The 22,255-nt window shown below is 37.4% G+C and overlaps 1 protein-coding gene across 2 annotated transcripts in view; it reads left to right on the top strand.

The window, feature by feature from the left end:
- Window positions 1-22,255, top strand: part of ACYP2 (acylphosphatase 2) — a 162,997-nt gene that overhangs the window by 10,457 nt on the left and 130,285 nt on the right. For both annotated transcript variants that reach the window (XM_021701224.1, XM_044918760.1), the window contains exons 2-3: window positions 783-799; window positions 2,156-2,265. In XM_021701224.1, coding sequence (XP_021556899.1) covers window positions 783-799; window positions 2,156-2,265 — 127 coding nt within the window. The remainder of the gene's footprint in view (window positions 1-782; window positions 800-2,155; window positions 2,266-22,255) is intronic.

The raw sequence follows: 22,255 nt of genomic DNA, 5'->3' as shown, positions 1-22,255 counted from the left end.
TTATCTAAACCATCGATCTCTTCTGTATCTTTTTAAGTAGGCTCAATTGCTCTCTATATAGGCACTATCTTTTGACCTCTTTGGATATTGGTTTGATTTATCACTTATGATTTCCCAATGTATTTAAAACATTTTTTCAGTTGAGATATAATTTAAATTCAGTAACATTCACCTTTTTTTCGTGTATAGTTTAATGAGTTTTGAAAAATGCATATAATCACTTAATGACCACCACAGTTGAGATGCAGGGCAGTGCCTTCACCCCAGAAATTTCCCTCTTGCCCCTTTGCAGCTCTCCTTCCCCCAGCCCTTGGCAAACCTGATCAATTTCCTGTCCCCATAGTTTTGCTTTTTCCAGAATATGGGATTAAAATAAAAAAAGAAATGTTTTATTGCATTCAAATTTGAATTTATTCCTTTCACTTAAAGAAGAAATTCTAAAAGCTGAGGATGGGTAAGTTGTATGCCAAATATACTTAACTGTCCTTGGTAATAAGTATTTTGTTTTATTTACCCTTTTGAAATAGAATGAATATGCAGTGTGGCTTTTCATGATTCTTTGGTTTCAGAATAATACTATTTTTCTCCAAAAAGTCTTCCTTTTCTGTTTTTATTTTAAAAGAAAGTAATTTTAAAAAACATTCTCTGAATATGTTCAGATATGAAAGTTTTTGTTCATTTACTTACTATTTAATAAAATAGATGAAAGTGAAGTCAGGAGATACATAATTTTTTAAAAGTTAAACAAACTGACATTTCTTTTTATCTTTTTTTTTATACAGGTGTTTGCTTCAGAATGGTAAGTGATTTTTTTGGTTTCCCCCCCCCCCCACTTGTTATTTCTGTTTACAGAGATAGAGCAGTTTTCTACTTAGTGCTGGTCTAGTGCTTATTTTCTGTCCTTGATGGTAAATGAAGTACTTGTATTTCTTCCAAATTACTGCTTGAGATTTTTTATTATAGTTGTCTTTTGAAAGTAGTCTATCAAAAGCATTACAGCCTGCCTAGTTTGTAGTTAATGTTTTGTATGAATTTCAAAAGTATCTCTACTGGATAATCAAATTAAACATTTTGGTTAGGTTTACTGAATATAAAGTATGAGATTTGGTCCTTGTTCTGGATGGAAGAAGCCCTCCAGGCAAATGTCTCTATCTTGAATTGCATGATAAAAAATGCTCATGTTGCATAAGGAAGTGGTTCTCAGGGATTAAGACAAGTTAAGACTCCTTATTACTTTTAAAATTTTTATTTTGTTAATATACTTTTTTCCTAAAAGTAAAATGTGCATGTGTTTTCACCTATTGCCTGAGCTAGCAGTCACTAGATTAGCTCTCTGTTCCTAACCTCTGAGGGTTCTAGCATGTTCCCAACCAGTGAAGTCTCCTCGTTTTGAGATAGTTCCCTACCCCACAGTTCAGATTGTCTCCTTTTTCATTATCATTTTCAGAACCAGCTTCACCATAAATCCTAGCTGTAACCATCTCTGTTTGGTTGGGGATGTAGAGTGTGTAGATTCTTGGTCACTCTGACCTCCAAACAGAAGACCGTGTTTTTAAAAAATTTCCGTAGATAGCATCCACAAGAATTTTGTATGATGTCGATAAAATAGTTCAAAATCAAAATGTTGCTAGGTTTTCATTTGTCAGCGTAACTGAATTTAGAACTGAGAAGAGGAATTTTTAAAAGACTGTAAAGAATAATAGGAGAAATAAACTTACCTATAGACAATTGTAACATTTGTGTGGCAAGTCCATAGCCAATGGAAGACATCAGAATCTTTTAATTGAATACCGTATATTGATCATGATTCAGTATTTTCCCTCAGTGATTGAAGATCTTGGAGTGATGATCATGTGGAATCCAGACAATGTAATTGAGTGTTAGAAGGTATAGGGGCCATGCAACTGAATTTGATGGATCCCAAAACACATCATGGAAACTGTTTTCTGAAGTAATTCCCACTATCAGTTTATTTTCTCATAATATTTGCTTTCCTGAAAGTGGAATTTAATAAGATCCCATTTAGGTGAAGGTCTTGTAAACAGGTATGATTGTAGGTCAGCTACAGAATTTTTGGCATGGATTGTAGGAAAAAAACTATCAGTTACATTTTTTAATGCTGGATTTTGTTTCATTTATTTTCTCCTAAAACCAGTACACAGAAGGTGAGGCTAAGAAAATAGGAGTGGTTGGCTGGGTGAAGAATACCAGCAAAGGCACTGTGACAGGCCAAGTGCAAGGCCCCGAAGAGAAAGTCAATTCCATGTAAGTAGCAAGACTAATAATGCACTCATGCTATTAATGAACTTATTTTAATGTTTCATTGGACACTAAGAATAGTATTGATGGACCAAATTCAGTTTGTAGATTATAACTAAACTAACATGTTTTTAGGCATACCAGCAAGGAAATCTTCAGAGTTGGGAATGGAATTTGTACATTTAGGAATGGATTTCCCACTTGGGCAGGCCCTCCAAAAAAGCAATGGTGTCACTCTTTAATCTATTTGAATTGTGTTCTGTCTCTTCTAACATGGGGGAAACATCTTGGGCCCATGTATCTCTCATCCAAAGTGGTTGTGAAGAAGCAAAAGCCTTTGGATGGTTCTTGAAGTTCTTTTAATTAATTGATTAATTAATTTTTTGAGATACAGCATGCGAGCATTGCAAGGGGTGGAGGGAGAGGGAGAGAGAGAATCTCAAGCAAGCTCCATGCCCAGCACAGAGCCTGACATGGGGTTCAATCTCACAACTCTGAGATCATGACCTGAGCCAAAATCAAGAGTTGGATGCTTAATACCCAGGCACTCCTGGTTCTTGAAGTTTTTAAAGTAGGCTTCAGGGCAAAAAGGCTGCTCTCTACTTTTTATTAAGTATCTTATTTATCTAATTGTAATTTTATTTTTACTGTTGGTAAAAGTGTGTTTTATGAGTTTTAGGGCTACCATAATGAGTCCTTACATTCCAAAGGAGACCTGGGTTCAGTAGTAAGGAAAACAGTGCCCTGTCATATACAAAGGCCTTCTCTTTTCAGTTTCATAAATTCCACTGTTCTCTGTAGTATTTTTTTAAAATAAAAAATAGCTAACATTTGCTGAGTATTTGCAGTATTAGGTAATATGCTACACGCTTCACATGGTTTATCTCATTTAATCTTCATAACGGATCTTATGACAAAAGTGCTAAGTCATACCCAATTTATTTTATTGTTTGCAGTTTATCTTTGTTTTCATTACTTAATGTTTTCAGATTTCAAAAGTAATACTTTTTTGCTTATTGTAATAAGTGAAGTAGTAAGATGCTGAGAGGTAAAAAAGCAAAGCTAGTAATTTGCCCCTTCACCTCTGCTTCCCTCCTCTTGATGGAACCCCGGGCCTGTGGCCTTGTGAAGACTTTCTGAAGCTTTCTCTTTCACTTTAAAGTATTTAAGCATTTATAGTTAGGATTTTGCTTGTTTTTACCAAAATAGACTACGTTATGCATATTTTCCGGTAACTAGTTTTTTCATTTTATAGACATTCATCAATCAGTAAACATATAACCACTAACTCCTTATTTTTTCTAATTTCTTTATGTATAAGTACATACGTTGTGTATAAAACTTGTAACCCAACTTGGAAAGTGGGGTCTAAAAATTCAGTTTCATAAAATGTATGGTAACAGTTAATGAAAAACTAATTTTCAGTAGGATTGTCCAAAATGCAGAAAAGATTGTGAGACTTATGTTGTATAGAACTAAGTAGTTAAAAAAATGATAAAGTGCCAAATGACTATGAAGTATTAGGACTGGGGGCTGCACGGGAGGATAGATGCTCATGCCTATCATGTTATATCCTAATCCATGTTGTAGCAGGTTTTTTATTAATATCCTTCACATAAATGTAATCATATCATATACATTCTGCCCGGTTTTTCTTTTCAACCCCTGCACACCCCTTCTTCCTTCCCAGTACTACCAGTAATCTATGTTAGCAACTGGGAGGGCTTCTTCCCGTGTTTGTTTCCATATTCACCTTCACACACACACACACACACACACACTTGGGTGCACAAAAAGTTTTGGGTTATGAGCAATATTTGCTTTTTAAAAATGGGATCATGGTGTACACACTTCTGTGCATCTCACTTTAAGATTCAAAAATATCCCCAGGAAACAAATAATCCAATCAGAAAATGAGCAGAAGACACGAATAGACATTTCTCCAAAGAAGATGTCCAGATAGACAACAGACACATGAAAAGGTGCTCCGCACTGCTCATCATCAGGGAGATGCAAATCAAAACCACACTGAGATATCACCTCACAGCTGTCAGAATGGCTAAAATAAAAAAACACAAGAAACAACAACTGTTGGCAAGTATGTGGAGAAAAAGGAACTCTCGGGCACTGTTGGTGGGAATGCAAACTGGTGTAGCCACTCTGGAAAACAGTATGGAGGTTCCTCAAAAAATTAAAAATAGAACTACCCTATGAGGGGTGCCTGGGTGGCTCAGTTGGTTAAGCGACTGCCTTTGGCTCAGGTCATGATCCCGGAGTCCCGGGATCGAGTCCCGCATCGGGCTCCCGGCTCGGCGGGGAGCCTGCTTCTCCCTCTGACCCTATCCCCTCTCATGCTGTTTCTCTCTCTCTCTCTCTCTCTCAAATAAATAAATAAATAAATAAAATCTTTTAAAAAAAAAAGAACTACCATATGATCCAGTAATTCTACTATGAGGTATTTACACAAAGAAAATGAAAACACTAGTTAAAAAAGATATATGCACACCTATGTTTATTGCAGCATTATTTACTATAGCCACGTTATGAAAGCAGCCCAAGTGTCCATTCATAGACGAATGGTTAAAGAAGATGTTATATATATATACAACAGAATATTACTCAGCCATAAAAAAGAATGAAATCTTGCCATTTGCAACAACATGGATGGACCAAGAAAGTATAATACTAAGCGAAATTAGTCAGAGAAAGACAAATACCATATTTCACTTGTGTGGAATTTAAGGAACAAAACAAATGAACAAAGAAAAAAAGAGACAAACCAAAAAGCAGACTCTTAACTATAGAGAACAAAAAGATGGTTACCAGAGTGGGGGTGTATGTGGGGGATGGGTGGAATAGGTGAAGGGGATTAAGGGTACACTTACCATGATGGGCACTAAGTAATGTATGGAATTGCTGAATCACTATAGTGTAGACCTGAATAGAACACTGTGTATTAATTATACTGGAATTAGAAAACAAAACAAAACAAAAATACATCCAGGGAAACCCATCCAAGTCAAATGGTAGAGCTTTAATTCATTCTTTTTAATAGCTGCTTAATATTCCCCACAGTATTAATGTACCATTATTTATTATCTTATTGCTGAGAATTCATTTTGTTTCTCTTTTTTTTTTTCCAGTAAGAGCAATGCCATAATAAATATTCTACTGGTGATTTCATATTTGGGAGATAGATTCCCAGAAGTGTGGTTGACATGTCTGTGTACTATTAATTTAAAAAATATTTGTCAGACTGCTTTTCAAAACAGCTGTAAACAATTTACATTTTTTCCCTCTTCATCCTGTGGGCAATTGGTATTATTGCTCTCCAATTTCTTTTATCTGATTGGGTGTAGAGCGATGTATTATTTTTTCACTGTAATTTGCTTTTCTCTAATTACTGGTTATTTTGAGCATCTTCATGCTTGTGGCTATGTGGGTTTGTTCTCATGAACTAACTCCCTTTCACATCCTTTCTCCATTTTTCTATGGGACTGTTTGTCTCTTGCCAATTTTTAAGAGCTCTTTTTATATTGGTAATGATTACTAACTCATTATCTGTTATCTCTTTTGCAAGTATTTCCCCAAATCTATCCTTTGCCTATTCATTAGTTTTGTTTATTTATGATGGCTTTTGCAACATAGATTGTTTTAATTTTTATAAACTCAAATATGGTTATCTTTTCTTTCTGGTTAAGAAACAGATTGTAAGTGTTGTCCTAACTTTTTGATGCTTTATTATATTACACATTTATTCCATTTGGAATTTGTTTTTTATTTATAGTATGGGATTGGGGACTATTTTTTACCAGCTGGATAGCAATTGTGCCAGCATTACTATTAAATAATCAGTCTTTCCCCATAGAACTGAAATCATTTTATCGTATATTGACATAGCATATAAACTGGATTTTATTCCTGGGTTCTCTTCTGGTCCCCTACTAGGTCTATTTATCTATTCCTAGACTAATACTTCATATTGATTTAATTACAGTGTCTTTGTAGGATATTTCCCTTCACTATTTTTTTTATTCATTTATTTGCTTCCTTGGGCATTTATTTTCTCTTTAAACTTTAAGATACTCTTATTCATTTAATTGGAATTATATCTGTTTTTTATTTTTATTATTTAATTATTTATTTAAAGGTTTATTTATTTATTTTAGAGAGAGAGTGCACTCTTGGGGGGAGGGGCAGAGGGAGAGAGAGAGAATCTTAAGCAGATTCCAGGCTGAGTGCAGAGCTTGACGCGGGGCTCAATCTCATGACCTGAGCCGAAATCAAGAGTTGGATGATTAACCGACTGAGCCACCTAGGTGCCCCAAGGAATTATATCTGTTTTTTTAAAAAAACTTCCCCGATTGTCTTACAAATATGCTTTTTAAAATAAGCTTTAGGGGTGCCTGGCTGGCTCAGTGGGTAGAGCATGAGACTCTTAATCTGGGCGTTATGAGTTCAAGCCCCACACTGGATGTAGAGATTACTTAAAAAATAAATCTTAAGAGCACTTGGGTGGTGCAGTCAGTTAAGTGTCCAAGTCTTGGTTTCAGCTTGTGTCATGAATTAAGGGTCCTGGGATCCAGTCCTGCATTGGGCTCCCCATTCAGGAGGGAGTCTGCTTGAGATCTCTCTCCCTCTCCCTTTGCCCCTTCCACTTGTGCTGTCTCTCTCTGCCTCTCTCTAATATAACTAAATATTAAAAAAAATAAAATCTTAAAAATACCCAACAACTTTATTTTTTAGAACAGTTTTAGATTTACAGGAAAAATTGTAAAGATATTACCAAGAGTTTCCATATACTTCTCACCCACTTGGCCCTATTAACATTTTACATTGGTATGATACATATGTTACAATTAATGAACCAGTATTGATGCATTAGTATTAACTGAAGTCCATAGTTTTTTCAGATTTCTTCAGCTTTTACCTAATGTTCCTTTTCTCTTTTAGGAACCCATATTTTACTTGCTATTTGATTCCACACTTTTATGATATTAAGAGAATTGATATTAAATCTTCTCATCTAAAAATATGGATTTCATTTCATTTGCTCAGATTTTTAAATGTATTCTTCAGTATGTTTTTATGATTATCATCATATAGATTTTGTACTTTCCTTGCTGACTTTATTCCTAAATCTTTGTCTTAGTCAGTTTGGGCCGCTGTTACAAAGTCCCATAGACTGGGTGGTTTATAAATGACAGAAATTTATTTCTCACAGTTCTGGAGGCTGGAAATCTGAGATTAGAATGCCAGCATGGTCAGGTTCTGGTGAGAGTCTTCTGCTAGGCTGCAGACCACCAGCTTCTCATTCTATCCTTATATGGCAGAAAGAGAGCTAGCTAGCTAGCTCTCTGGCCTCTTGTTACAAGGGCACCAATCTCATTCATGAGGGCTCCGCCCTCACGATCTACCTACCTCCCAAAAGCCCCACCTCCAAATGCCATCATATTGGGGATGAGGCATCAACATATGAATGGGGGGCACATTCATTCCATAACAATATTTTATTGACTTTTTCACAATTGTGTATGGAATACTTTTCCTATTTCTATTTCTGTGTGCTTATGCTAGAATAGGGAAAGCCTAATGACTTTTATCTTATATCAGAGTTACCTTATTGAATGTTCTCATTAATTCTACTAATTCTTTTTTGGTAAACTATAGTTATTGGATTTTGTTAGTACACAAATGTGTAATTAGCAAAAATAATGTATCCTTTTTTCAGTGTTTATTTCCTTTACCAGACCCATCAAGGCAATGTTGAATAATAGCAATAGTGGGCATCTCGGTCTGATTGTATTTGAAATGGTTTTATTTCATCAAGTAGAAGAGTTTGCTGTTGATTTTTGTCAAATATACTTTATCACATTGAATTTCACTCTTGAGTTCCTCAAATTAAACTCTAATTAGTCACAGAGTGTTATTCTTTTGAATCATTACTGAATATTACTTGCTAATATTTTATTTAGAGTTTTTGCCTCTCTATTTATAAGTGGGATTATGGTTTCCTTCTTTTAAATTTTTACTCTATCGGTTTTGCTGGCTTCATAAAATGTGTTAGGACATTTTCCATCCTTTGCTTCATTCTGGAATAACTTAAATAATATTGGAGTTACTGTTACTAAGTTAGCTGAAACAAGTTATGAAATCACTTGGTCCTGGTACCTTCTCAATGCTGAGCTATTAACCACCTTTCCAATCTAGTCTATTGTAATTGGTGTGTTTGAGTTTTCTACTTGTTCCCAGATTCATTTTTTTTTTAAGATTTTATTTTTATTTTATTCATGAGAGACAGAGAGAGAAAGAGGCAGAGGCGGAGGGAGAAGCAGGCTCCCTGAGAAGCAGGGAACCTGATGCAGGACTCAATCCTGGGACTCTGGGATCACTACCTGAGCCAAAGGCAGACACTTAACCGACTGAGCCACCCAGGTGCCCCCATTTATGTTTTCTTAGGAAATTATCCAGTTTTTCTAGGTTTTCAAATTTCTTGCTATGGATTTTATATTTTATTTATTTATTTATTTATTTATTTATTTATTTATTTATTTATTTATTTATTTATTTATTTAAGAGAGGGAACAAGAGCGCAAGCACATACAAAAGCAGGAGGAGGGGCAGAGGAAGAGGGAGAGAGAATCCTAAGCAGGCTCCGAACCCATGGAGTCCGATGTGGGGCTCAATCTCATGACCCTGAGATCATGAACTTGAGCTGAAATCAAGAGTCAGATGCTTAACTGAGCCACCGAGGTGCCTCTGGATTTTATAGTTTAAAAGTCTCTTTGGTACTGTGGTTATATATCTTTTGAAAATTCCTAATCTTATATAATTTTATTCTCTCCTCCTTTTTCCTTAATCAGGTTCAGAAGGAATGTATCCATTGGTATATTTTAAAAGACAGCTTTTGGTTTTATTGATAATTTCACCTTTTTTTTTTTTTTTTGGTTTTCTGTTCATTAATTTCAACCTTCATCTTTACTAATTCCCTCTTTATTTCTTTGTTGATCCTTCTCTAAGTCTTCAACACACATTGTAGTTTCCTTTAGTTTTAGTCTATTTAAGTTAATAATGAAGTTCGTTAAGCATTTTACCCTGAATACAGCTTTTGGTTTGTTCCATAGATTTTGGTAAAATGTGTTCTTTTCATTGCTTTTGGGAGAGTTTGTAATTTCATTTTTAGTTCCTCTTTGAATAATAACCAATGGTCTTCTGGGTATGTGTTTTTTGAAATGTCCAGTGTCCCTCTCTGTCTTTAATAATATTTTTTTGCCTTAAAGTTACTTTGGTATTAACAGTTATACACACTTTCTCTCTGTGTTCCTATAGAATATCTTTTTTTCATTGTATCATTTTCAATGTTTCTTTCTCATTGTGTGGTTTTGTTTGTTTTTATTGAAGTAGTTGATGGACAATGTTATATTAGTTCCAAGTGTATCTCATTATGTTTTATGTGTCCCTTGCAAGCAGCATATAGTTGGGTTTTGTTTCTTTATGCAGTCACATAACCTTTGTTTTTAAATTAAGGTATTTACCCATTTAAGCTTAATGGAATTACTCATATTTATAATTAAATTTGTATCTTACTATGTTCTTTCCCCCTTGTTTTATTAGTTCTGCTTTCCTTTTCTTCTTCCTAGCCTTCATTTAAATCGACTGTTTTTGTTTGATAACTGACTGAGATACCAGGATCGTTTAAAGTTGTTGCTGATTTAAGGCAGATCACTGGAGAATTTCCTCCCATCTCTATTTTCAAAAATTATTTTATAAATTTGTACCTGGCTTATACAATAAAGGATGCCACCCATCAACAGTCTGTTAGTCTAGACATCACATAGAGCTGAAGAGATAGCTTCTCCCTATCATTCACTGTCCCATTATGAGGTTCCAGGAAAAAAAAGGTCTTTTGGGGCCTCAAGGCCAGGGGAAAAAAAACTGTTTCACATTAGTAAACGTCTTGTTAAACATTTATGGATAGGGGCACCTGGCTGGCTCAGTCAATAGAGCATGCAACTCTTGATCTTAGGGATGTGAGTTCAAGCCCCATGTTGAGCGTGAAGCCTATTTTTTTTTTATTATGTTATGTTAATCACCATACATTACATCATTAGTTTTTGATGCAGTGTTCCATGATTCATTGTTTGTGCAACACCCAGTGCTCCATGCAGAACGTGCCCTCCTCAATACCCATCACCAGGTTAACCCATCCCCCTACCCCCTCCCCTCTAGAACCCTCAGTTTGTTTTTCAGAGTCCATAGTCTCTCATGGTTCGTCTCCCCCTCCGATTCCCCCCCTTCATTCTTCCCCTCCTGCTATCTTCTTCTTCTTCTTTTTCTTTTTTTAACATATAATGTATTATTTGGTGAAGCCTATTTTTAAAAAATTAATTAAAAAAGTAAAAAATAAAAAATATAGTTTTTTATTATTCCATTTTTTTTCTCTGTTAGGTTAGACGTTATATATTCTTTTGTTTCTTTTACTAGTATTTTCCTAGAGGTACAACATGCAACCATAACTGGTCAAAATTTGATATTAATTGGTGTCTTTATTCTCTTCCCTAACAATGTGATATCTACAGTACCCTTTAAGTCCATTTACCTTACTCTTTATTTAGATGTTAATTTAAATAATCTATTTTAAAGCTCATAAGAAATTATTTCCAAAAGCCAATATTTTTTGGGGGGGGTGTCTTCTGTGTATTTGCCATTTTTGTTGCTTTTTTTCCCCTTCCTAATTCTCTAGGCTTCTGTGTGGGAATATTTCCATTCTGCCAAAGATCGTTCTTTAGTATTTTCCTTCATTTGGGCTGTTGGTGATGTGTTACCTCAGTTTTTGTTTCTCTCTACACGTTTTTATTTTACTTTCATTCCTGAAAAATGTCTTTGTTGCATATGACAGTTATTCTTTTCAGTACCCTGTGGATACAATTACAGTGTCTAGCACCCATTGTTTTGTTGTGAAATCGGCTGTCAGTTTTACATTTTGCCTCTTTAAAGTAATTTTGCCGCATTTAAAATGGCAACAGTAGTAAAATTGCCAGTTTACCGTTTGCAATAATAAATATAACATTAAGCCTGTCAGTCGGTTTAGGTGATTTTCCCCACTGATACTTAGTTCTCTGGGTACATATGCGGAGGAGGCACGAAGTGAGGTTCATCGGGGGCCGGTTGTTACCATCTACAAGGAGCAGAAGTGAGAGAGCAGGGCTGGAGGGCACTTACAAGAGTGTGCCTAGAAGGATGAAGCCTGGAATCTAGTTTGGACAAAATGAGAAATGGGCTGGGAGGAAATTGATGGGCAGTGAGAAATGGTTGTCTTATTCAACTGTTGGTCCACAGACTTGTGACGGCTTTCAGGAGCACTGTTGTGTTGCACAGTGCAGCTGGGGAATCAGCGGAGTCAGCGCAGAAGGGAAGGGATGGAGTGGGGATGTGAGACATCTCCAATGTTTCCTGCCCGGCAGGAATTCTCCCTAAGCTTCCCCAGGAAATGTACCAGAGAGACATAAAGTTCCCCAGGAAATGTACCAGAGAGTCAAGTGCTCATGTGGATGGGCTCTTTCACTGACTTTTTTTCTGTGTCCAGCGGTTCTTTAACTGGACTTCATCTGAGCATTGCAAAGTGGAACTTCCTCCAGCTGTCTGAAAAATTAGTGAAATTTTGCACATTTTGGTGATGTCATGATTTTCTTTTTTTACTGCTTTTTATTACAGGATTTTCAAACCTATCCATGGATAGAGAGAATGGACAACGAACCCCACATGTCTATTACCCAGCTTCAGTAACAATTTCTTGCATTCTTTTCTTTTTAGTATTTTATTTATTTATTTGTCAGAGAGAGAGAGAGAGCACAAGCAGGGGAAGCGGCAGGCAGAGCAGGCAGAGGGAGAAGCAGGCTCCCTGCCAAGGAAGGAGCCCGATGCGGGACTCGATCTCAGGACCCTAAGATCATGACCTGAGCAGAAGGCAGATGCTTAACCGACTGAGCCACCCAGGCGTCCCAGTTTCTGGCATTCTTATTCTACATAGTCCTCCAACTTTTCTTTTGCTTTTCTCATTATTAGAGTATTTAAAGCCAATTTCCTGCATCATATTATGCACCTGTAAGTTAGGTTGAACAATCAAAATTTTGAGGTACAAAGTGGCAATTTCACATTGTTCAGTCTAAAACTTTTACTATTTTTCTCTAACAGAAACTCTATGTACCTGTCAATATATTTTTCTAAACCCACAGCAGATTTATCTCCAAATGTCAAAGTGCATCCCTTCACCAGTCTGTTGCACCTTCCCTGAGGCTTGTCTTCTTCCCAGGCTTGGTCTCTGCCTGCTGGGCCGCTGTCATTCTGATGCTTCCTTCTATCCCTTTCCTGTGGAATGTGTTCCTATTTTCTTAATCATGTTTTCATCATCTTTGATTTATTCCTTTGTTTTGCTGAAGCATAATTCTCCCTAAGCTTCCCCAGGAAATGTACCAGAGAGACATAAAGTTTGTACCCTTGTCTGCCTTCATTTGCCCTCATACTTGATTGATTGTTCAAGTTATAAAATTCTATGCCCCTGGGATGCTTGGGGGTGTTCCATCGTTTAAGTGCCAAGTCTTGATTTCCACTCAGGTCATGATCTCAGGGTTGTGAGATCAAGCCCATGCTGGGCTTCACACTCAGCAGGGAGTCTGCTGGAGACTCTCTCTCTCCCTCTCCCTCTGCGCCTCCCCCTGCTTGTGCGCGTGCTCTCTCTCTCTCTCTTCCAAATAAATAAATAAATCTTTAAAAAGAAATGCTATGCCCACAAATCATTGCCCACTCAGAATTTTGAAGGCATAGCTCTATGACTTCTCGTGCTGCTGTCGAGAGATTTGATGGCATTCTCCTACAAAGGAGTGGAAATTATACGTTTATTCCTCTCAGAAAGCTTTTTAGATATTCATTGTATCCCTCTTTTTTTTTTTTTGAAAGATTTTATTTATTTATTTGACAGAGAGATAGAGAGCACAAGTAGGCAAAGAAGCAGGCAGATGGAGAGGGAGAAGCAGGCTCCCCACAGAGCAGGGAGCCCGATGCGGGACTCGATCCCAGGACCCTGGGATCATGACCTGAGCCGAAGGCAGCCGCTTAACCGACTGAGCCACCCAGGCGCCCCCATTGTATCCCTCTTTTTCTGTGTTTCACAATCATCTGCCTCCATGCTTGTTTTCATTTCACTTTCAGTGCTGGCCTCTCAGAGGAGGAGAATTGTCTCTAATGATTTCTCACCTGTTGTCCCCTTGGCTCTCCTCTTCTGAAACTTGTGTACTGACCTGATCCTCTAATTTTCATTTTTTTCTCACCTCATTTCCAAACTTTGTTATCTGGAAATTGTCTCACTTTTGTCTTCCAACTTTCCGATTAATTTTGTTTCTGTTATGATGTTTTGTTTCTGCTTCATAGCACCCTGTTCTTGTTTTCTTCAGATCTCCCTGAGGGTATTGTGTGTGTGTGTGTGTGTGTGTGTCTGTTTTGTTATCTTCTGCTTTTTGCATTGTTTCTGTTTCCTCTAAGTTCCTTCTTTTTTCCTTCACCCTTCTTTGCCTTTCCTTGTTTTTTGTTTCCTTGTTTTCTCTGCTTGTAATACTTTCCTTACAATCATATTTTCAGTAACTTCCTCATCAATATGAACAGACAGCCAAGAATAAACAGACTTTTAAGGAAATTTTCCAACATGTAATTATAAACTGTTGGCTGGAGGAATGGTGGAGACTTGGGGAGAGATGGCCTTTTTGTTGGCAAACCTCCAAAATGTTAAATCTGTAGGTCTTGTCTTTTGTTTTTCCTGGTGCCTCCAGATCCAGAGTCTTCTGTGGTGGAGTCAGGAGGTAAGCTGACTTGCTGCTCATTGTTTTTGGTTCTGCGGGCACTTAGGCTGAAGCATCTTTTGTTTTTCTGTGTAGTTACTTATCCTACATCTGCTTTCCTTTGAATTTATTGAAATCTCTTGCTCAGGTTATACTTCCGTATCAGCTGGAACTGTTTTCAGCTGCAGGTTAATAGAAAACCAGACTTAGAGTAGATAAAACAAACAGGGGTTCATTTTTCTCAATAAGAAGAAGTCTGGGGGTAGATGGTTACTGGCCTTGGCTCAGTAGCTCAGTGGTATCAGGGTCAATGTCTCTGTGATTCTCTCAGCCTTTCCTTTGTGGTCAAAAAAGGGGAAGTGCAGCTATATAGAATATCCATAATTAAGGCCTGAAGAAGGCAGGAAGGGGTAATGGTTGTATTGCTTTCCCTGAACTTGCCCAAACAGACATCTGCGAGTGTTTCATTGCCTCGCATATGGTCATATAAATACTCCTTGCTACAAAAAGACGGGGAAATTGGTTTGGCATATCGATTGCCTGAACAAAATTGGTGTTCTCTTGGCCAGCAAGAAGGGGAGGGCAGTGGGTAGTACGTAAGCCATGAATGATGCCTGCTACATTTTTTTGTATCTTGATGCTATCGTTTTAATGGGGTTTTGGGTAAAAGGAGATAAACATGCCACATTTAATTGCACTGTGAAGATTAAGTGAGAAAATCCACATAAAGCACTGAGCACAGAGCCTGGCACAGAATAAGTAATAAATAAACATTTGCTCTTGTTATGTGACCCATGGTGCTTCATCTTTGCACATGTTTTAGTGGCAGTTGGACTGGCCAGGTGGAAATGCCACTAGGCTCTTGGATATATGGGTCAGCCCTGCAGAGAAACTGGGCTGGAGAAATAAATTTGGTTGTCATCACTATGTGGATAGTGTTTGAAGTTACGTACATGGATGGGATTTTCCAGGGAGAGCTTTTGTGATGACAAGCAAGCAGGAAGCACACATCAGAGAATGTAAATCAAGCTTAACCAACATGATAAATTGGGATGTCATTACAAATAAACATATTTAGATTGTGAAGCCTGAATTTAGTCTTCTAGCCTCTACTTTGTGCAATATATTGTTTAAAATACTGATTTATCAAAAAATTAAGCCACAGTTGAGAGAAGTTACAGAAGTAGGTGGTAAGGTCAGACTAAATGTGGTATATTTATAGTTAAATAAATATGGCCTTATTTTCTTCCAGTTATTAAAAAAAAACACTTTACTTACTTAAGACTGCTATGACATCAAAAATCAGAATTAAATTGTCTTTAAACACATGGGTGTGGTTTCTTCCTAAGTTATTAAAATGTGGAATTCAACAGGGACCATCATTTGGAGGTGGCCGGGCTAGGACTGTAGCAGCTCTGCTCTGTTCTTGCAAAGGAGCCAGCCGTGTCCCAGGACACACTGCAGATGTTTGTGCTTCCTTTCCCTTCTGTGTTTCATTTTCTCGGAAGGAATGACTGATAGCTTTTTCTGCAAATTGCACTCTATAATTCCAATTGCGGTGGTAGGGTCTGCCAACATTTTTTGATGTGTAGAAACCATTTGAGTCTATTGTTTTAGTAAACCTCCTCCCCTGCCCCCCAAAATTCAACAAAAATATTTTCTATTTCTTGGTAATCATGTAAAATTAATGTATAGAGAGGATTCTGGGCATAAACTTTTGACATCTATACAAATCTATACAAAATATATTTTTCTTAGAGACTAGATGGTAATTCTGTAAAAAAAACAAACAAACCCTCAAAACACAAAAACTAAAAACATTTGCATTTGGAGACATCGAGCCAAATTCTAAAATTAAAATTACATCTTGATTGGTACATATTTTTAAAACCATATGTCCTGTATCTGTACTCTGCACTTGAAAGCATCATTGATGGGCTGGGGTATGTACTGTAGACAGTGATCAAACAGATATGTGGTTTGGAGAACTATGTCACAATACAGAATATGCTTGAAGGCATTGAGGATATTTAGACTGGAGAAAAGAATACTTGAGGGAATCATGATAGTTTCCTTCAAGTATTTGAAGGGCTGATACATGGGTAAAGATAAATGTTCTCTGTTGTTCCAGAAGGTGATAATTTTGGGTATAGCAATGGGTGAATTTGTTTATTTCAGTTCACCTTGACAAAGAATTTCCCCATAAAGGCATCTAATATATCTAATGGAATTTTAGCCAAGACTAGAAGAGGTCTACAGGAGGGATCGGCATACTATAGCCTTCCGGCCAGATTTGGCCCACTGCCTGTTTTGTAAATAAAGGTTTATGGGAGCACAGCCACGCCCATTCATTCATGTTTTGTCCACTGTGCTTTTGTGTTACCTTGGCAGAGTTAACAATTGAAACGGAATCCAGATGACCACAAAGCCTCAAATATTTACTATCTGTCCATTTACAGAAAGAGTTTGCCAACCCGTTCTGTAGATATCAGACAAGTCAAGGGAGTTGTAGAAGATCTAACTCATTGGATGGTAAGTTAGTGTAGGTGACCTCCTAGGTCCTGTCCAACTAAGATTCTGTGGTTCTCTATAGAGCTGATAATAAATAGGGACTTAAAATGTGTTCATAGAAGAGAACCCAAGACGGGGCGCCTGGGTGGCTCAGTCGGTTAAGCGTCTGCCTTCGGCTCAGGTCATGATCCCAGGGTCTTGGGATCGAGCCCTGCATCGGGCTCCCAGCCCTGCCATCTCACACTCCTTGTGTTTATCTCTTCCACAGATACTTAGCATTTGTGTGAGATGTGAATTTTAACAGCCTTGTGCTTTAACTATGAAAATGCCATTGTTTTGAAATTCTAGTTGTTTCAGTAGTGGATTGGAATGAAGCAATGGATTTTGTAAACAATTAGCTAGTGTTAGATTCAAAGTTATTTAAAATTTTTGGGCGCCTGGGTGGCTCAGTTGGTTAAGCAACTGCCTTCGGCTCAGGTCATGATCCTGGAGTCCCGGGATCGAGTCCCGCATCGGGCTCCCTGCTCAGCGGGGAGTCTGCTTTTCCCTCTGACCCTCCCCCCTCTCATGTGCTCTCTCTCTCTCATTCTCTCTCTCAAATAAATAAATAAAATCTTTAAAAAAAAAGTTATTTAAAATTTTTAAAAATAACTTTTCTCTGGCAGACCATTCGTGGCATGAATTTCTATGTAATCGGAATTGCTAGTTTTCCTAACTTTTTCATCTGAGAATCTCAAAGCATTTAGCTAATATTTTTATGCCTTATCCATCAGTGTTTCTTATATAAGTACATGCGATTATTAAGAAAATTCCTTTGGATGTTCTGTATGAGTGTGGGGGTGTGTGTGTATGTTTTCCATTGGATGTTCTATTGAAATACAGAAGACTTGGACATTTTTTAAGACAAAAATTCATTGAGGAGGTGTAATTTTGGAAAAAATTTTAGTGTGACCTGATGGTATAAATCATTCCAATGGGAAATTAGAATCATAAAAAATATTTACAGTGGAATCTAAAACATCAGGTTTTAGACCTCAAATACTAAGTCATTTATTTTCGTTTGAAATATAACATCTTTATTAAAACTATTTAAATTCATGGTTTTTGCTTTAAAGTTTACATTTTAGATATGTGAATTTAGTGAGATAATCATATTTAAGAAATGCATAATGCAGCACTAATTACTTTTTAAAAAATTAATAGATTTTATTTTTAAGAGAAATTTTAGGACTACAGAAAAATTAAGTACAAAAAGTAGAGTTCCCATCCAACCCCTCACATCTGCCCTCACCCTAACCCCACTGCCCATTTCCTTTATATTATGAACATCATACATTAGTGCAGCACATTTGTTACAATCGAGCCAATATTGATACACTGCTATTAACTAAAGCCCATAGTTTACATTGGAGTTCCTTCTTTGTGTTGTATATTTTGTGGGTTTTGACAAATTATAATGACACATATCCACCATTATAGTATCATACAGAATAGTTCTACTGCCCTAAAAATCCCATGTTCTACCTATTTATTCTTTCCTCCCTCTCCCTAGCTCCTGCCAACCAGTCATGTTTTTACTGTTTCCATAGCTTCACTTTTTCCATAATGTCGTATAGTTGGAATCCTATAGTATTCAGCCTTTTCAGACGGGCTTCTTTCACTTAGAAATATGCCTTTAAGATTCCTCCATGTCTCTTCATGGATTGTGAGTTCCTTCCTTCTGTGTGTGTGTGTGTGTGTGTGTGTGTGTGTGTGTGTGTGGTTTTGGAATTTATTTCAAAAAACAGATTTTGGTTAGATGGTAATTGTATACATTGAATTTTAAAAGTTACAGAAACTGACTTTTTAAAGCTTTTTTTTAAGACTGCTTTTTAAGAGAAGTTTTAGGTTTATAATAAAACTGAGAAGAAGGCCTAATGATATCCTTTATATGCCTTCCCCCACACATGCAGAACTTCTCCAATTATCAGTATCACTCACCAAAATGGCACCTTTTTTTTTTTTAACCAAGGATGAACCTGCATTGACACATTGTAACCACACAAGGCCCACAGTTTACCTTAGGGTTCACTCTTTTTATGGGTTTGGCTCACTTCTTTTTATAGCTCAATAGTACTCCACTGTATGGATGTACCACAGTAAATTTATCCATTTAGTTGTTGAAAGACATCTTGGTTGTTTCCAAGTTTTGGCAGTTGTGAGATTAATTACTTTTAAAAATATAAATAAAATAAATACACTTTTAAAGTATTTATTGTTATATATTTTAAAGTTAACTTACATATGAAAATGTAAGCATAAAATATTTTTTAAAAAGATACCTCAATTTTTCAGCAGCTTGAAACCTATTTCATTCTACCCACTACAAAATAAATGTGTTATTTTTTTTTTTAATTTGCAGAAGGTTTACATGGTTGTTCCAAAAATTCAAATGCTATAGAATTATATGGGCTAAAAGATGTAGGCCTTGCCTGTCTTTCTAAGATCATAGTCTTACACATTTTTACTTATGGGTATAACAACATGTGTATATGTTAAAATACATATGGTATAGTCCTGTTATTATAAAAAACCCACAACTATATATGCCCATATGGTTACATTTATCTCTTTATCATTTACAAAGATGGCATCATGCTATACATATTGTTCTGTCACTTGTAAACATTTCACAATACTGTGTATTGTGGATATCTTCTTTTAAGAACTGAAGTACAGTTGACATACAATGTTACATTAGTTTCAGGTGCACATCGTAGTGATTTGACAAGTCTATACCTTATGCTATGCTCAGCACAAGTGTAGCTACCGTCTGTCAGCATACAACACTGTTACAGTACCATGGATATCTTTTCATGGCAGTAAATATTCTTTTAAATCCCTGCAGAGTATTCCACTGTATGGATCAATCATAATTTAGTCATTCATCTATTACTGGACATTCATATTGTTGTAATTTTTTGCTACTATGAATCTTGTTGCAGTGAGCATCCATATTTATATATGTATTTATTTTTCATTTATTCTATAATTATTTATTTGGCCAGGTAATTCCAGGTGCTGGGATTCAGCAGTGTGTGCCAGAGATGATGTTCCATTTCTTGTGTGGGGAGACACACAATAAACAAATAATAAATAAACTAGATATTTTCAGATAGTAGTAAATGCTGTGAAGGGAGTAGTGGTGGTTTTCCTACTTCAGATGGGATGGCCAAAGAAGAGGTTTCCGTGGAGCTGACATCCGAGCTGAGAGCTGCATGGTGTAGAGGAGGCTGCCGTGTGTTGAGTCTGGGGGTGTGGCGGGGGCAGGGACAAGCAACTGCGCACCAGGCAGGGCAGTGGGAGCATCTGCCTGGTACAGGCAATGAGGGTGCATGTGGGTAGGGAACCTGAAAATGAGAAAACCAACTAAAATCCATTCACTTTTTATTATCATTCTATGCCAGCAATTCTAACCAGTAACATCCTGTTCTCTGCTACCTTCCCCCACCACAACATTGACATTGTGTGCTTGTCACTATATCCCTTATAGTTTTGAAGCCTTGATTCCTAGACGTGAGTCAAAGGCTATGTGCATTTTAAATGTAAATTGGTGGTTCACTTTTAATTATAAAAATTATTAAGTATTTTTCAGATAAATACTGAATAAACTAAGGACTCATGAATGAGGAAGTTTTGTTCTATGTACTTTTGTAAGTAAACAGTTGTATAGATTTAGGTAATTTAAGTGAATCAAGACAATTATAAAAATTAAGAAATGGAAATGAAATAAAGTCATCCATAAACTCACTGTTTAAAAATAAATATAGGGGTGCTTGGGTGGCTCAGTAGGTTGGGCACTGGGCATCTGCCTTCTGCTGAGGTCATGATCTTGGGGTCCTGGGATTGAACCCTGTGGGGGGGGGAGGGTCGCTGCTCAGCAGGGAGTCTGCATAAAATCTTTAAAAAAATAAATACAAACAGATACTATTTTGATTCATAATGGAACTATTTCTGCTTCTGTTTCTCTTTTGCTGAGGTATTAAAGTCAAGATCCTAGTGATTTTAGAAAATACTCAAAATTAGGAAATTATAGAGCTGTTAGGCTTATCAGAGTTCACCTAATATTTTAACCCTATTAAGGTCCTATTGAAACAGGCATCTCAGTCAATCATGTGAAGAAGGCATACCTGCATGTGTGGTGGGACTTACTTGCAGAACAGGGCCTCAAATATAGTAATCCATCAGGTCCCTTATTGGATTATGACTTTGGGGGATAATTTTAAATAGTTAAAATATTCTATCATGATAATGTTTTCTCCAGCAGATATTTAGTATGTGTCTTTCCATGTCCCTCTGCTAGGTGCTGGGGGTACAAAGATGATTGAAGGTATTGTGACAAGTCCAGTCTAACTGGGGAAAAAGAGGCAAACAGGTGGATTCAGCGCAGGGTGGGACCTGGGAATGGAGCTCGGGGAAGGGGGAGTGCATGGTGCTAGGGTGCCCCTCCTGCCTTGGGGAGCTGTCCAGGCCGTGCCTCTCTTCTGGGCTCTTGTGCCACTGTTCTTCTCACTGACTTTTAATCCTTTCGCCACACCATGCTCTTGCACCCTTAGGACTTTTGCAGAAGCTACTCTCTCTGCCTGAAATTTTTATCTCCAAACCTCTCTGATGATTCCCCACCCACCCTGTTAGACCCTCTCTGCGCATGCTCTGCTTCTACAGCTGTTAGGAAGAATTGCTTGCTTCCTGTCCCCACCTCCTCCCCAAGAGAAAGCTTTCAGCTGTAAGTTAACAGGAAACCTGATAAACAAGTGGCTCAAACAGACAGGGTTGGTTCTTCGCAGAGATAAAGGAGGCTGGAGGTCAGGGACATGGGAGGTAGTTGTCTTATTATCCGTGTCAGGTGTTTGGTGTGAAGGATTCTCTTGCTTTTTCCCTCGTGGTTATAAAATGACCACCCCATCTTCTAGCCTCACCCACATTCAAGGCTGAAGGAAGGGATGGCTCTGGGTCTATTCTTTTTTTGTCTTGGAAACAATCTTTTCCAGAAGCCCGCAGCACACTTTCTTGTTGGTGCCACTGACCTACTGTAGCTGTGATCAGCTTCTCCAGCACATGATAGGAAGGTAAGCGTTTTGTGTTTTTCTGTGAGATGGTCAGTCCGGTGCGGCCACAAGAAGAGACAGAGCAGCTTCAGATACTTCAGCTTTATTATGCTTCAGCTCCTAAAGACAGAGGGTCACAGGGGAAAACACCAGCATGGTCAGGAGGGAACAAAGGGAGGGGTAGGCCAGAGCCTGTATTAGGGTTACCGAGGGAAGGGCAAGACAGGGCATGGTGAACAGTGGAGGACTGGGTAGTTTGAAGAATTCCAGAGGGCTTTGGGTTTAGTTGCCTGGTACCTGGCCCTGGGATGTTTAGGGAGAGGAATATTGCCTCCTGGGATGCACGGGTATGATAGAGGAGGTTGTAGGGCTCTGGATTGGTTTGTTTGCATATTAGAGGTGTACTCAAGGCTGAACTCTGCTATCTCTAAGAACTGGTTAGTCCCTGGGAGAGGCATTCTCCACTTTCCACACCTGCAGCCAGAAGGTTTTTTAAGATGTCAAAGCATAATATACAGAAAGTAAAAAAAAAAAAAAAAAAAAAAAAAAAAAAAAAAAAAAATATAA

Source organism: Neomonachus schauinslandi, chromosome 10 (genome assembly GCF_002201575.2).
Source record: "Neomonachus schauinslandi chromosome 10, ASM220157v2, whole genome shotgun sequence".
Classification (NCBI taxonomy): domain Eukaryota; kingdom Metazoa; phylum Chordata; class Mammalia; order Carnivora; family Phocidae; genus Neomonachus; species Neomonachus schauinslandi.
The sequence above is the reverse complement of the archived record's forward strand: the minus strand, read 5'-3'. Positions and strand labels throughout refer to the sequence as shown.